The 17,479-nt window shown below is 37.8% G+C and overlaps 1 protein-coding gene across 1 annotated transcript in view; it reads right to left on the bottom strand.

Annotated features, from left to right (window-relative positions):
- Positions 1-8,533: 8,533 nt before the first annotated feature.
- Positions 8,534-17,479, bottom strand: part of ece2a (endothelin converting enzyme 2a) — a gene marked incomplete at its 5' end in the record, with an annotated part of 48,372 nt that continues 39,426 nt past the window's right edge. The window contains 1 exon segment of the mRNA XM_014024276.1: positions 8,534-9,110. Within this exon segment, the coding sequence (XP_013879730.1) occupies positions 8,820-9,110 (291 nt within the window).

The raw sequence follows: 17,479 nt of genomic DNA, 5'->3' as shown, positions 1-17,479 counted from the left end.
CACACACACACACACACACACACACACACACACACACACACACACACACACACACACACTCCAGAGTTAGTTTTTCATCTCTAATATAACAAAATTAGAGATGGAAAAGTTCTTGCAATATAGGTCTGCAAGGCCCCTTTGGTATCGTGAACAGATCTTGATCAGCTGAACCAATAAGAATCGTTTAATGAAAACCAAAATTCCAGAACTGGTAAACAGATGATAAACAAGGTAATCTTGAGTTATGGYGGAAACTGATCCACTCATCTAAAACTGTTATTGATTTTCATTCACATTAGTCGAGCTGCTGCACAGCCGTTAAATCTGTTAAGTTTAGAAATACCCAAGCCCTCTGGTAGAGTCTGCTCAGGCTGGGAAACTTCGCTATTTTATGTCATGCTGATCTGTGAGATTTAGGTGAAAGTCTCAGGTGGTGAAAAAAAAGTGAAGAACACTGTACTACAGTGTTCGCCTGCAGCCTCAGGCAGGAAACTGGGTCAGCAGATATCGCCTCCCTTCCACCTGTAGCTCACAAACATGGGCGGCACTGATAACAACTCACCAGAGACGAATTTCCTTGTAATTGCACCAGAACGTTCCTGGAAACAAATAGGATAAACGACAATTTACTGGTCCAAAAAGAGCATCTACAGCAGCAGGACACACCTACTGCTGTGGCTAAACTTACGATCAGAGATCTGTAGTTGTCGGTCTAATCTGCTGTAATAAAAGGACATCAACAAAACAACAAAAGTGCAACCATCCACAATCCCATCAGCAAGGTTATCGACCGCCTCAATAACATAAACACTTAGCTGAATACACAAATAGTGTTATTGATTGTGTTGTTTATTTGCTATTAGTGTGTCTGTTTGGTGCCATGAACAAATGACACTTCAGAGCAGCTGTGGTGAGCCAGAACTGGACTGGACAGGTACATTCTGTGCATCAGGCTTGAACACTAATCACTACAAACCATAGTGATGAAATGTCATGGTGATGCTATAGATAAAGTCAGGTTCATATTCTGACTGATCGTTTTCCAAACATTTCATGCTTAAATCCAACTGTTCCCAGATGAAAAAAGGCATTACATCTAATTGATTATCCCCAGATGTTTTGAGACTGCCATGAAGTCAAATTTAACTCGTATGCAGATGATACTCAGATCTGTCAGCATCCCTCCTTCTATACCTGATCATCTGCCTGAAAGAAACTTTGAGTAAACCAGACTTTTCAGAGTTGCAGCCCCAACTTTCTGGGATGTGCTTCCTGTTGATATTTACAACAGTTCATCTTGTAGAGTAAAAAAAATAAAACTAATTATTTCTCCCTTAGTCTCTCTTGTTTTATTGTTATTTTATTTTTCTTGTCTAGTCAGTCAGTCTATTACTTTTTGACTGRTCCCTTGTGTAAAATGCTTTTGTGTTTCATGAAAAATGGTGAATGTATTTCATTTATTATGATTATTAAAAAAGGTTCAGCCATGGATTTTGACCTATTATGTCAAGAAAATATGGTTTTAGTAGAATAAACAAAACCAGTGCATTCTTGTCTGCAAGCAGAGTTCAGTTAAGTTTGTAACCCTTAAAATGTTCTTTCTCTCCAAAAAATGAAAATCTTGATGAGATAACCAGGTGTCAATGATAACAAAAGAACACACTATTCTAGGAAGTTTTAATCTATTTTCTATTTTGATAACTAATCYAATAAATGGTAACTTGATATAAACTTAGTGAAAAAAAAACAGGCTCTTTGATTTGACATTGAAAACGTGTAGGCTCCCTTTGCAGTCAGAACATTATAAGGACATGTATGAACCTTGTTACTTTCTTAAGAGATAACTGACCAATAAAGATCACCCCAATGGTGGATATAAGGTTCATCATCATGAAAACAGAAATCCATCTCATTTGTGGTAGAAGACGGTGGTAGTATCATGGTCCGGGACTCTTTTTTTTAACACCAGCATGTTCTAAAGGAAAGAGTGAAGATGTCTTTGAACTGATGGAAACAGACACTAAGAGGCTCATGCAGCAAAACAACTGTAAAGGCGAATAGCATCCTAACTGAGAAGAATAAAGTCTGATTAAAATCACTATTTTGATCAAATTAGTGTTACGAAAAGACATTTTACAATTAGTTGCAGTTTTTGCTGCATAAGAAGTCATAAGATGAGTTCAAAGACATGTATATATATATTTATTATCACATTATTTTCCTCAATTACTAAATGAACAAATTATGTCTCATGTATTTGAAGGATTTTCTTTACTTTTAGGAGTAATGTAAAAATTGACCAAAATCATGCAGAAATAAAACAGTGTTTAGCAGACATGCTTTTGAATACAATGAACACATTGTGTAGGAGAATTACAGGTTGAGCAACAATACTTTATTCTTCCAAYCCTATTGATGGAAATGTGTGGTTGCTGCTCAGTGCTTATCAGGTCCATGATGGAGATATTCTGTTTTTTTTTATTATTATTAATTTGGCTGATAATAAAAAGTGACCACTCCTTTGAATGAAACTAGGTCATGTTAGTCCCTGACTTCTCCCTTCTGATTCTGACAGTCAGCCTTCAGCTTTGATCGTCAGAGGTCACATCACTGTTAGTTGGAGCTCGCCTGGCAGATGGTCAGAGCCACGCTGAGGTCAACACAAATATGCTGCGGATGCCTCCCCAGAGAGCCGTCTACTGGGTGACCGCAGACAGACTGGATGGGGACAAAGTATCATCAAGCATGCTGCATTCAAAGCAAAAACACAGACAGAACATTGTTAAATGTCWTTGTAACCTCTGCTGCTGCCGCTCACGTACACAAACACTACGTTTGCTCCACCCTGAACGGACCCTTCCATTAATATTCCTCCTCCTGTTGCATAAGTCTGCTATTCAATATACAGTATTATGCCATCATACAGCCTCAGACACTGGTTAAATAYGCGCTGCTGTTTTCATTTGGCCCACACCACATCACATGCAACAACAGCTCAATCCATCATTTCTGTACTTGTCTGAAGTCATAGATTTTTATAAATTTGGTCTTTTTTTATATTTTATGTTGTACTGGGAAATATTGAGTGCTTTTGGGAAGGTTTACAAAGTAATTCCTAAAGCAAAAAAATACACAAATAAATAGAAATTGGATGAAATTCKACCTAAGACGGAACATCTGGGTTAAACATAAAGTGTCCTCAAAATGTAAGCAGTTGAACCAATCTGCAACCTGCGGCTCCTCATGTGGCTCTTTGAAGCTTTGACCAAAACTATCATAACGCCATCAAGGTAACATTTAAACACATTTAAGATGTGATTCTAAGAATTAGAAACAAAAACATGCCTTCGTATTTCAGTTGTACTTTTTAAAAAAATTTGGTCTAAACTACYGGTACAGTATTTTTCTTGTTTACAYGAATTTAGTGTTTTTCTTTGCCCTGAAGTGTAAAAATAATAATAAATGTTAAAATTTGCTAAATATTATTAGTTTTATAATGTCACCCCTACTGGTCAGACAGGCTCCCATTCAACAAACTCCAAGTGGCCCACGGACCACCAGTTGATAATCACAGTTGTAGCATGTTCTGCAGCTTGGGACACTTTTTAATAGTAAGCCAAAGAGCAGAAATGGTTCTTTTGATTGTAAAGATTGCAGACCCCTGAGTTACACCAAATTTAAGATTATTGCTGCATAAAGAACTATCTATTAAAAAAGGGGTAGCCTGGCCCTTGCCTTCCTATGCAGCTCCATTCAATTCTAGTTTCCCTTCACTGCTCCTTGTATGAAGCAAAGTGAAGGACAGGGTCTGGTTTTAACCAGGCTAAAAAAGGGGGGAAAGTGCTAAAAACGAGGGCTACAAGCTTAGGAGGATAAGAAGGCTTTCATCCGAATACTGATAAAAAAAAAGAAAGCGTAGCAAGCAGTTTTAGTAAACCATCAGAATAAAAGCACAAACCTTTAAATGAAAAAGGCAACAACTAAAGAACAAAAAAAAATGGAGCAGCTGAGTGTTGTTGCAGTGAGTCCACAGCTCAGTTATCAACACTACGAGAGAAAACATGCAGTCAACCTTTTCGAGCTGCATGACGGGCCACATAACATCCATAAAACAAATCATCCAGAGCCACATGATGCATCCAGAGGACCAGGCGGATGGGGGGTAGACTGAGAGGAGTGATGCAGAAAGGCACAGAGAGACAGAGAATCATTGAGCATGCAGTAGATCAGTGCTGTTGCTGCCCTTGGGCAATGGAGCATAGAGGACAATTAACAGCAGGAGGGAAAATATTTAGGCTGTTTTCTCACACAGATACGAGCGCACAGGCAGAGGAACAGTACAAGATCAAGTGGAAAGATGGATATATAAAAAATAATAACTGTGTCCGACGGGCAAGGATTTACGTTTATAAATGATGACTAAAACCTCTCCTGAGGGGCGGTTTGTGCTCTGCTCCATGGTTATGTAACCTAAGTCCAGTAAAGTTAAATCTCACAGTGGGGTCTCTGCCACTGCACATCAGCCTGTCCTGCTGAGAAAGCTGCAAACGGAACATAAATGCCTTCTGATTTTTTTTTTAAAATTTGAATACATTCATATCAGGAGAGAGCAGAAGCCAAAGTTGGTTGAAAACTACATACGAAGAGGAAAGAAAGTGTCAGGGCTTCAGGAGGGGCGGTGCAGAAAAGCCTCTGAGTATGTAGGGACACATCCAGTCTCCGTCCACCCCACAGAGTAATGAATCCATCAAATGTTTTCATGTCTCTGTGCAGCGGCGCAGCTGCAGCCCTCTCCGGTCGATATGAAAGCCATGGCTGTTTAAGACTTACATAAGCACCCCTCCTGTTTCCACCCTCCCAGGTCAAACAGGTGCCRGTCTGTTCCTGAACCCTCCCGCTAAAGAAGTCAAGACTTTACATCTATTTGTCACCACAGAAACCAGATAGTAGCCAGTTAAACATCCTGGGTTGTGTACATATTGTCACAGGAACCAATAACAGCCWGGGTAAAGTGCGGACGTTAGAAAACACATAGGAGAAAACATTTCTAGGGTTTATTTCTTTCTCTAAAGCCATTCTTAATTTAAGGAGCATTTATTTGGTATAAAATCAGATAAAATCAAACCTGAGCAGCTAATAACAGGATGTCATTTTTAAACAAAAAAACGTACTTTTTCATTTAAGGTACATAATGTGGTTGTCACCACATACAGCACAGAGTATCAGGGGTGGGCAATCCGGGTCCTCGAGAGCCGCAGCCCTACACATTTGACGATTTTCCCTGCTCCAACACACCTGATTCAGTCACTGAACTACCTCTTCATGTTCTGCAGAAAGGAGGACGGACACTGACATAATTAGGAATAAAAGCAGAAATAGATAAATGAACCTTTAAATAAATAAATACTTTTGAAATGCACCAAATAAATTAAAAGAGAACTTTACCTCATGTTTTATAATTTAATCAACCTTCATATTTATTTTTCCAGCTTAGTTCCAATAAATTATATACTTTAACACATAATTTAAATTTTAATGTTTTTTAATATATATTTTACATAATTTTTTTCCTTTTACTTCTACATGCATTTGTGTCTCTTGAATGCTTAAATTGAATTATTTTTATAATGTTATCCAACAAGTCTTTTTGCTTGTGCTGCCACAGTTTAGCTTAAAGTTTAATTGAAAATAAAGGCACAGGTAATGTTTTCCTCCTTGCCTTTGTTTTAAACTAAACTTTAAACTTTWAGCTAAACTGAGGCAGCACAAGCATGCAACACACTGAAATAAAAAGACTTAAATATAAAAATAGTTAAGTATAAACATTTAAGACACAAATGCATGTACAAGTAAAATGAAAAGCAATTAATACACATACATTATACAATATATTAAAACAATAAAATTTAAATTATGTGTTCAAATAAATAGACTAATTTATTGGAACTAAGCTGGAAAAATAAATATGAAAGTCAATTAAAATATAAAACAGGAGATAAAGTTCTTTTTAAAATTTAATTGGTGCATTTTAAGTGTATTTATTTAGTGGTTTATATAATTCTGCTTTTATTTCTAATTATGTCAGTTTTGGTCCTCTGTACTGCAGAAGCCTGATGATCTTCTATTCCTTCATATAAGGTGTGTTGGAGCAGAGAAACAAGTAAAACATGCAGGGTTGCGGCCCTTGAGGACCAGGATTGCCCATGCCTGGAGTACATCATCGCAGTACAAGTTTAGTGACTAGATATTACAGTGCTAGTTCAGATCTTTTGACAAGGAAATGGTCTGAACAATTAATATCTTACCTGTTGCAGATAGCTCTATGATAACCCTCAGTTTGGAGAAACAGAGTTTAAGCTTCTCACAACATGTGCTTATTTTACCCTTTAATAATGTCAGGCTAATTAATTAATTAATTAGCACAATAAACTGTTTAAAAGCATAAAACAGTCCTCTCAGTTGGCACATACAGCTAGAAAACATAAATGCAACAGAAGCTTAGGTTACAGGGACGTGTCCTGATGCTAATCCGGCTTCACTTTCACTGCTCCAATGCATCAACATGGCAGTAAAAATGAACCATCATGAACACAATTTCTTTTTTCGGAGGTTAGTGTTGTGTCCAAAAAAAGCACCCTAACTGGCAAAGCAAGCAGATTTTGTGATATCAAGAATTATCGTATCGTCAGCCAAACAAAYCGATACATCACATCATGATAAAAGTGCTGATTTACACCCCAGTTTTAAATATAAAAACCCCACTGCCCATCCTGAATAGAAATTTGACTTTATTGCTGTTCACACGKATTTTTATTGCTTTTTGGATGCACAGTTAACAGCAGCAGCAGTTAGCTGTAGCACTTACAGTGCAACTTCGGGCAGAAACAATACTATGAAACTGACAGCTGTTTGTAAAATTTTATAAATATATTTAAAAAAAACATTTGCATTAACTGCTACAAACTTTTAAAGTTTTTAAGGTGTTTGGTCTGCTCAGACTAGCCATTAGCTCATCAGTCAGGTCAGAAATAAACTCTGTTTTTTAATGCTGAAAATGAACTAAAAACAAGTAAAGATAAAACAATTTATGCTAAACTAGAACAAAGTTGAGCATTTTTGATTATTCTGCATGAAATGAATAAAAAGTAATAAAATCATAATGGCTGCTTTGTTTCTGATGAATTCTGTTGATTCAGCTGTATTTCAGTTTTCACTTTAATGARCCCCACAGAAAACACATTTAGATGTCTTTCATAACATTTAGGATCCTAAACCAGTCAGTTCTATCGTTCTTATTTCGCTCGAGATGATTGTACTTGATCAAAAACAAGGCCAAAACACACATTTGTTCTTCTATACTCATGGGGACTTTGAATTCATTTTGAATCATTCTTTAATCATTTCTACAGCCTAACCCTAACCTTWACCCTAACCAACCCAGTACAAACCTTACATTAAACTCAATTGATACYTTAGTCCTAAACTGAACCCGGCCCACCTACGGTATTTTCTCCGATGGGGAACAGAGTCCTCACAAGGTTGTGTGTACCAAAAATTGTCACCACCTGGCAACAAAAACATGTACACACCTAAGCACATTGATCCAGGAGAAAACTGAGATTTCAGAAGAAGCCATCTGAAAAAAAAATCACACTCTTTTTTTCCCCCCTTCCAAGTTATAAAAATAGGCAGTAATTAGATCTCAGTGGAGAATTAAAAATAAATGATTTCTACTTTATTAATATGGTTCCCCTGCAGTCAGAAGCCTTCCTGCCTGTCTGCGCGCAGGGCTCTCTGTGATGTTTCCTCTTTCTGTTGGAGCGGCAGAAAACCCGCACACAACCTGAGCYGCGTACCAACAAAAGCCGCACGCAGGGTGGGCTTGTCGGTGTWGAGACGCCGCCTGACAGGAGTGTGAAACGCGGCGCGGCGTTATTAGTGGCTTTTGTACGGAATCTAAAGCAGACTCCAACAGAACGGAGGGGAGGAGGGGGGCATTGTCAGACATGCTGATAGACTTAAACAGTGACTTAACATGCAGACCGATGCAGCGTGTCTAGACATGTCTGTCTTGCAAACTGCTTTAAGCTGACACTCAAACTGCACGACAGCTCAGACTGCTGATGTGTTTCTGTTACCRTTTCAATAAAAACGTGGGGAGGAAAAAAAAGGAGGTTAAGTCGAAGCAAAGTTAATAGTAGTTCTGACAGAAAACTGTGATACTGACAGGAAGGGAAGCTCTATGAGTCACAGTTAACCTAATCTGTTTCCCTGGCTGTGTTTTTCCTCCACTTTCACACACCTGAGTGTTATTATTGGCACATTTCTTCACTGCGTGAGCAAAAAAAAAAAAAAAAAAGCAACTTGTCAGCAGCAACCGGCAGGCTGAAAACAAAGTGTTGAGCTGTGGGACNGGCTGAAAACAAAGTGTTGAGCTGTGGGACTGTGGGATGAACAACAATGAAGATGGACATGTCTGCGCTTCTTTCTGCCCATTTTATGTGTGGACGACTTCTACTTCCTCGCTTATCTAACTAAAATACTAAATTCTGGATAATTCTTAAAACGATTAAAATATTAAAATGAGCTAATAACAGATTGTTAAAATGTCATATTCATATTAAACAAAGCTCCTTCTGATCAAACATGATGAAAGTTACAATAGTAGTATATATCTATAGAATAAAACAAGCCAGCAGTTAAAAAACACTGATAATTAATTAATGTGTAGAAATGTTTAAGGCTCAGGAGTCACAKTTCCTGTTGGTGAATCTTAAAAATAAGGTATTCCTGAGAAGACTTTACGTATCCGAGTCACTTCACAAGTCGATGTTCGACAGGAAGTCCTCATTTTCTTCATTTTGTGTGGCGCCAGTGTTGGCAGGACGGGGTTCGGGTTCCTCCAGTAGCTTTCTTTCCAGCTCTGCATCCTCTGGGCTGAGCGCCTCCCCTTTGGTCATCACAAACAGGAAGTATTCCAGGCCTTCGCCGTAACTGTGCTGCTGGATCGACCAGCCRTAGCCGCTGCGAGCGTAGAGGCGTTTCCTGAAGAAAGGCTGAGCGAATGTGATGGAGACGAAACGACCTCCGGGTTTCAGGCAGCGGCTGATCTGAGAAATGGACAACAAGGGGAAGAGAATCAGATCTGGGCAGATCGTTTCCTGGACTAATAACTAACTGCTGCCATGAAAGATGTGCAGCCATAAAACTGCCTGTGTGTGTACATGTATTGGACATATATTGACTTTATACTATGCTTATGAGGACATTTTGTCATTGTGTGAACATTTGCCTGGTCCACACAATGGAAACCCCCATTTGTTGGTCTGGGGTTAGATTTAGGGTAAGGGGTAAAGGATCAGGGTTAGGCTGTAGAAATTAAGTGAAGTCAATGAAAGATCCATACAACAATAGAGACAAATGTGTGTGTGCTTCTTTATCTATCTGTTAGCAAAATATCTCATTAACCATTAAATAGATTAATTTCCACAATGCTGGTCATTAAAGTTTTATTCTATTCTAATCAAACTCTCAGAAGCAAATTTCTGGATAAACCAATAACCTTTGAAGTAATCTTGATGCAAAATGACAGCTGCAGATAATTTACCTCAGCAAATACAATAATAATAATAATAATAATAATGGCTAAAATGTAGTCAATTCTGCAGATGTGGAGCTTAAATTTAGTGTGGCAATAGCTGAGTCAACTTCATCACTTATTTTTAGCTCAAAATAATCTAAGAGGCAATAATGTAAAGAGACAAGAGCTTAGCTTTATTTTACGTTTTGTGTCCAAAATTTTAGCTTTACACCAGTCTCCCAGTGTAACAGTCTTAGGGTCTAAGTCAGACAAGGCCTTTAGAGGAGGTTATTAGTCATTTGTAGGAGTTTTTTTCCCAGACTTGGGCTAGAGGGGTGATTATTTAAAAATATGTTATTCCGGGGCTCAGGAGGGACACCCCGATGTGGTCCCATGGCTCTTGGCCCCTGGGTTTACCAGCTGAGGTTCCGCAAATTCATGAAAATGCCCGGTTTGATTAAAAAAAAACACAAGTGAATTCAGAAAATAAAGAACAGACTATCTGTAAAATGGAATTAATATTAGGAATTAATTCTCAAATTCCACAATCAGCTGTCGCTGAAGGTTTTCAACGGCTCCGTCATCAAAACATTGCGCAAAATCTAATAATAAACCAGCAAAGATCAAGGTCTACACGGCAGCATTTGCGCAACGTTAATAGTTATTTAACACAGGGACATTTACTGYTACTCTATCATTTGTGAGGTGCAACTCAAGGCTGAGCTTCTAATCGCCCACTTGTTGCAGCATCATGAAACGTCTGAGGTAACCTGTTATCACAGACCGTCAGCGCTTTCAAAATACGACCTCGGTCGGGACAAATCACAGTTTTCTCCAAGGTAAGGTGGTGTGAAAAACAGATGCCATTCAAATCTGAGTCATGTTTGCTGCTCGCTGGTCTTTATGGAATTCCATCAACATGGTGACTCTTTTGTACGTCTGTCAAAAACTAAACAACCTCAGAAAGACACCTCTCCACACGGTGACGTGCTTTAAATGACAGACACTTCAGTCACTAACCCTTTTAGTCCTGCAGTGGGACAACGCCGTGTGACCACATGGAAACACACACACACAGAGGACTCCATGGCTCAAGAAAACAAAACACCATTAAACACACGCAAACACTCACCCATAAACCTGAGAGAAACAAAAATTTCATCAGACTTTGGCAGTAAGGATCTCTACAGACAGAATTGTGTGGGAGTGAGGGGACAGAATATGCAGAACACAGAGTCGTGTGCAACAAAGTTTTTGTTTTCTAAAAACAGTTTTCACACTTAAACCTCAGCCAACGTCCAAGGAGATGGATCAGGATGTCGTCTAAAGATGTTGTGTTGAACTAAACAACAGGAGAGTCCATGGGAAACAAACACACTGGAGCCATGGCAGAATACAGCAAGTWTGATGTGGTAACAGAGATTGTGTGAAAACCCCTAAAGACTGACAGCAAAATGAAATACTATTACTACATGTATTTGGACATACCCCAATATCAACAAAAAACTGGAAATCTGTAAATGTATTCAGCACACACTCAGTCATAGTGATATAAGTACACACCTCAGGTTTTTATAAGTTTTGTAACATCCAGAAGCTGTCTTAATTCAGGGGTTTATGCTCCTCATGGGCTGCTTAAAAGGCTGTAAACTGAGATGGTCTAGTCTGTTGTGTGGTAGAGTCAAGGAGGAGAACTTGGTCACATGTCGAACGGCTTTATTCTTCTCTCATTTTTTTTTATTCGCAGTCTATCCTACGACCACCTCACCTTTTCTTCTTCTCCCCTCTCTTTCTCACCTACTGCGCCACCTCTGGTCAGGGATCGTAATGTCTCTACATTCCTAACTGCATTATTTAACATAAACACAACAATATGTTCACGTGACCACGCTTTGCAGGTCACACACACTAATGTTTTGATGAGCCGCCTTTAGCTTTGGCTACGGCACACATTTGCTGTGGCATTGTTTYRATAAGCCTCTGCAGCGTCACAATTAGTCACATTAGTTTGACTTGTTGCCCTCAGGAAAGCGCTACAGGTGCATCAGAACAAGAACAAACAGATGCAAGAACAGCTTTTCCCCAAAAGCCATCACCTTCCTGAACTCTCGCATACACTGACTCTTGTTTTAYAAYCAATGAGGAACTCACCTACTGTGAAATAAATACATCTGTGGGACACATGTCACTTTATTTTGTAATGATCACCTGCAATACCAGCATAATCCATATACCACAATATACAGAATGTGCAATATTTAAACAATGTGCAATAATGTCTTTTAACTTTCTTCTAATTCAGTTTCACATTTACAACCAACACTCGTGCTTTTTAATGTGCTTTTTTAGTGTTTTTCTATTGTTGTGGATATGTAGGTATGTGTGTGTGTGTGTGTGTGTGTGCTGATATATAGGCATTTTTTAGCTAATTTTTATCCTGTTACTCATTATTCTCTTCTTGTACTTGTAATGTGTATTTGCACTACTGTGGGAGTGGCTCTAATCTCGTTATACTCATGTGTAATGACAATAAAGGCATTCTATTCTATTCTATTCTATTCTATTCTATTCTATTCTATTCTATTCTAAGATTTATTTCCATGCAGTGTTGCATTAATTTTTCACCAAGATCTTGCACTGATGATGGTCGAGTCTGACTGCTGTGCAAAGCCTTCTCCAGCACATCCCAAAGATCCTMAATGGACTCTGTGGAGCCGATCCATGTGTGAAAATGATGTCTCGTGCTCCCTGAGTCACACAGTCCCAGCCCCACGAATCCTGGCATTGTCATCTTGGAATATGGTCATGCCATCAGGGAAGAAACTATCCATTGATGGAATAACCTGGTCATTCAGTATATTCAGGTAGTCAGCTGACCTCATTCTTTGAACACRTACTGTTGCTGAACCTAGAGCTGACCTACTGCAGCAACCCCACATCATAGACCTTAGTTAAATCCAGATGGCGACTTTCTTTTTTGGCCAGGCAGTGTACATTGAACATCACATGCCTTAAGATGTCTTTTAACATTATAACTTAACAAACTCAGTATAATTAAAAATACATTACACGTAAATAAATAAAAAGCATCAATAATTTGGGTTCAGCTCCAGCATCAGTACTTGTATCTGCATTTTATTTAACATCTCATTGCAGCAAAACTTTCATCAGCTAAGTTGCTAAACTTATCTTTAAATACAAATTCTTTGGTCTTTGATAAATTTCCAATCCTTGAATTGAGATACAGCCAATGACTGATCAAGAGGAAATGCACAAGAAATATTTTGCTTTGCAACCGTTGAATTGATAATTCTGGAGCTGCATGGGCAAAGAGTGCATTTAGTAGCGAATGCAGTTGCAATCTAATGCTTTCAAGTTGAAGTATCAGTCATTTTGTGCCCTCCTGAAAATGAATCTGTATTTCTAGGCATTTAAAGGAATAGTTTGGATTTTTTTCAAATGACTTTCTGAAGAGTAGCTAGGAGTAGTAAGTATCTCACCTTCAGTAGACCTCAATCTGAGCGATCTTCATTTGGAAATTATGGAAAAACTCTCAATTCAGAACCAAGCTAACAGCTAATCAGACTGGTGTTATTTCCAGAGCAGCGTAGGGAACATCCTGAGCTTAGTGTGCTGCTCAGGATGGGAGACTGTGATGAAGCAAAGACTCGGCACAGTCTGCTGGCTTCATTAGATTTATTGTTTTTTGTTTGTTTGTTTGTTTTGTTCTTTTTGTTTGTGTACAKTGCCCTGAGACAACWGTTGCTGTGACTTGGTGCTRTATAAATAAACTGAATTGAATTGAGCTTCTATAATCTGTATCAACTCCAATCTGAAACTATTCAAAAGGGTTTGAGTTAACGTTTAATGATAAACTTTTGCACCACATTTTACATCAGTTATTTACAAAAATGTCTCTGGTCATTTGTCCTGAAGTCTGAATGTTTTAGGACACAGTCTGTGGTTTGCTGCGGTACATTCAGTGTAAAACAATGTTTAAGCTTTTCTACATCAAAAAAACCTATATTCACACAACTATTTTTTCAGCATTTTTATTCATATTGAAGCTGTTATTTTTTATCTGGACAGTAGGATRTACAGTGTGTGCATGCTAAACAAACCAATACCACAATATAATGATTACAATATTTTAACTAACTGTTCCCTAACTTTATAATTAATGCAGCTTGGATATCATTGTACACTTTTTGTAAGCATTTACTTCAAGAAATAATAAAGAAAATGTTGCCAAACGAAGAGCATGCATCAATGCACTGAGTTTCTATTCACAAACTGTAGTTTTCTGAAATAATAGTCGCTTAAAATATTCAAGTTTGGATATTAAGCTGCAGTGACAATAAGTCATTAGGGATGCTTCTTTTACTGTCATTATTAGGCTGCATGTTTAATGATTCTTCCTCACTTATATTGCTGACTATGACAATGCTGAATTTAATTAAACTAAAGGAGTAAAGCCTTGGACGAGTTGAAGTCATTGGCTATGTTCACACTGCAGGTCTTATTGCTCAATTTTGATTTTTTGAAAGGTTAGTGTCTTTTCAATATTTCACCCCAACCTCACTGATAAAAAAGTTGGATGGAATGTGACATGACAGTTCACACTGCAGTCGCTTTGAAAAACAGATAAGTATCCGATTTAGTACCACTGAAGACCTGGGTCGGATTTGAAAAAAAAAATCAGATTTTTTGCGTTCAGACTGTCAAAAAATAAATAACTAAATAAATAAATCAGATATGGGTTGCATTTGTCTGCAGTGTGAACATAGCCATTCTGTTCTGAGCCGAAGACAACAACCTAAATAATTTAAGCAAACTGGTTATCAGGTCTGTGTTAATTACATGGTTTGTAAGGATTAAATTACCAGGTCCTGATAATCAAAGGGTCTGCTCACTTGTGACTTTATGCTGTTTTGTGCCGTTTATAAYTTGCTTTGGTTTAGTAAGTGTGCCTTGGCAACATTCACACTAAGTTTAAATTTTTTTTTATTATTTAAACAGGCTGAGTTACTTTATATAGCTCTGATGTCACACGAAAGACGCAACTGCATGTGAAGCAATTCCTGCTGCCACATCCCTCCATCCCCTTCCTGTATGGGCCTTTGGAGAGAAGAGTCACTTAGATGAGCACGTGTACCCTGCTCTTCTCAAGTGATTCATATCCAGCAGCACGCAGACCCAACATAAATTATTTACCCTCCACTGTGACACGGGCGGAAAGCAAGAAAGCATAAAGGTTATAAGAAAACCTAATCCAATGCAAAGAAGGATAAATGTGAGGTGTGTTTACTGTTAAGGAGATGTTATCACAATTTTAAGCCATTTGAAGTAATTTATTTGAATTTCAAGCCACAAAAACACCACAAAGTCCGGCAGTTCACATAGGGCCCTACAAGAGCTTCAGTGAATCAGCAAATCGCAGTGAGCGTTAAACGATACCATCCCAACTTTAGTCATTATTCATGGCAAGGCTGAGGATGTGTGCACTCCTCTTCAGTGTAACTCCAGAGCCTTACGTCACAGGTGAGTGGAGGGCTGATGTCACTGGAACCCAAGAAGACATGCAAGATGGTAAACAAGTCTAATGCCATGAAAACATAGACCCTGATTCACCAAAGGATTGCACAGAGCTAATCAAGGTAGATTTTGTGCATCTCACTAAAATACAGTCCTCACAAAGGGAGACGAGTGCTTCAAACTGTGCTGCTAACCCAACATCATCTCTTTGCCCATGATTCTCAAGAGGTTTTGTGCGTGATTTTAAAGGAAAAACTACCTGTGTTTATGAAAACTTAAGCGAGTTGTGATTCTGTATTTTGCAGCACCGTTTCCTGAAAGTTGAAGGTATCTAAAGAAAAGAAGAGGAGCGATTTGTTGCACTGTTGCTTTAACAAAATGACATAGAGCACAGCAGGGAAAGCATAATTCTCTTAAATATTTTTCAGATTCAGACTTTTAGTGGCCATTGCCTCACATTCAGTGGTTAACAAAAGCTCAAAATTGTTGCCTCTTTAAATAACATCTGTCATTGTCGCATCACAATGTGCCCTCAACATGATTCCTCCCTGATGCAATAAAATAATAATTATGTCATTTTAAGGAGTGTCCTGGAGCTCACTGACAGAAAATAACTTTCTCCTTCTCTCTCATCAATTTTGAGCTTATTGTGTTTGTGGCAGGTGGCAACTATGAAGCAAAGACAACATTAACCTAATGCAAATAGTTAAAACTGCTCATACACTCCAACTCTGTTACAGACAAACTAACCCCAAATAACCGACAAATATTTAATTTGCGAATGTGACATTGAGAATGATAAAATAGTGGAAGCAAACGATGCACCAAAGTTGGAACAAAGACCACATGCTGTGCACTTTTAGTGAATCATGTCCAGAAGTAAAATTWAATTTTTAGTATTTTCAAATGAAATACTAAAGCTACAAAAGAGCATAGAACTGCATTTCATCCATGAAGGTGAATTAGACTGGGTCATGGAGCTCCTCTCAAAGAACTGGAGGAAAAGCTGCTGCAAACGCTCAACTTCTCATTCAATACTGAAACAAACACCTGACGTCCACACACATACACAAACACAGCACCGAGGCCTTTTCTGAATTATTCAGTGTGGTGTCGGAAGCTTGTGCCCAAGTGACCTCASCTGTCTTTAGTGTAACGCAACAAAGAGGAAATATGAGATCCGGGGTTCAGTTCCACAAACAAATTCCTGGGTAATCCCACGGACACTTCAGCATAAATTAAAGCTTCAGGGGAGAATGTTTAACAATGACCAAAAGATACACTGACCTAAATGTAACAGTCAGTGTATCTTTTAGACATTGGATTTTCATTCTAGAAATGGGTATTAAAAACAAGAAATGAGTGGATATTTGATTTTTGTTTTAAAACACTGAAATTAAAATTAAAATACAAAGTGTTTCTTATTCTTAGTGTCAAAAAGGGATGAACAAAAATTTTAAAATGATTTGAGTTTCATTTTCTGTTTTGGATAGCATAAAAGAAAATCAGACAGAAACGAAAAAAAGGCTTGTTTGTTTGTATTCTATGACTACTATATGGTAAATGTTGCACAATAGAAGAAAGCTGAAGTATTAAGTGCTATTTATAAGCTAAAAGTTGAAGAAAGCTAGCTAAAAGCCAAAAGTATCAAAATGTTCGCTAGAAGATAAAAACGAAAGAACAGTATCTAAAAATAACAAAATGCTAGCTACAAGGTAAGGATCAGAAGAATAGGTTAATGCTGGCTAGAAGGTAATGTGGCAGAATATTAGCTAAAATCAACTTGCATAAGAAAACAAAATTATACTATCTGCTCTTGTAGAGTTGAAAGAGAACATTTTTTATAAAGGAACTAACTAAATATTTGTGTTTTTACAGGAAAAATCTTTTAATTAAAAGTTAACATTTTAAAAAGTGCAAAAATCTAAAGTTTTTGTCACCATCTACGGAATGATATATATATGTATATATATATATATATGTATATAGTAAAAAACAAACAAAAAAAACAGAAAGTCAACTGTGATTTCTGAATTAGCATTGACTGAAAAAGTAGCTATGAAATAACATCTGAAAGCAGACAGATTCTTTGGTTTGTTAGACATCAGCGTTCTTTCATATATTAATTACGTTGTAACTCTGATTATTTAGATGTTCAACTCCTGAAGTRCACCAGTCCTTACATTAGAGAGATTTGTATTCTGTAAATTACATGCCACATTCTGTTAGTTTACTGTTCTTACTCCTGTTATTTGCTTCAAAAATCCAGACCTGCATAAAACAGGAAGGCCCTGGGGTCGGATTTATAAAACTGGCGTACGCACAATTTGAGCCCAGAAACTTGCGTACGCCACTTTTTACGCC

The sequence above is a fragment of the Austrofundulus limnaeus genome, unplaced genomic scaffold, assembly GCF_001266775.1.
Source record: "Austrofundulus limnaeus strain Quisiro unplaced genomic scaffold, Austrofundulus_limnaeus-1.0 Scaffold415, whole genome shotgun sequence".
NCBI lineage: Eukaryota > Metazoa > Chordata > Actinopteri > Cyprinodontiformes > Rivulidae > Austrofundulus > Austrofundulus limnaeus.
This window is presented reverse-complemented; position numbering and strand designations above follow the sequence as displayed.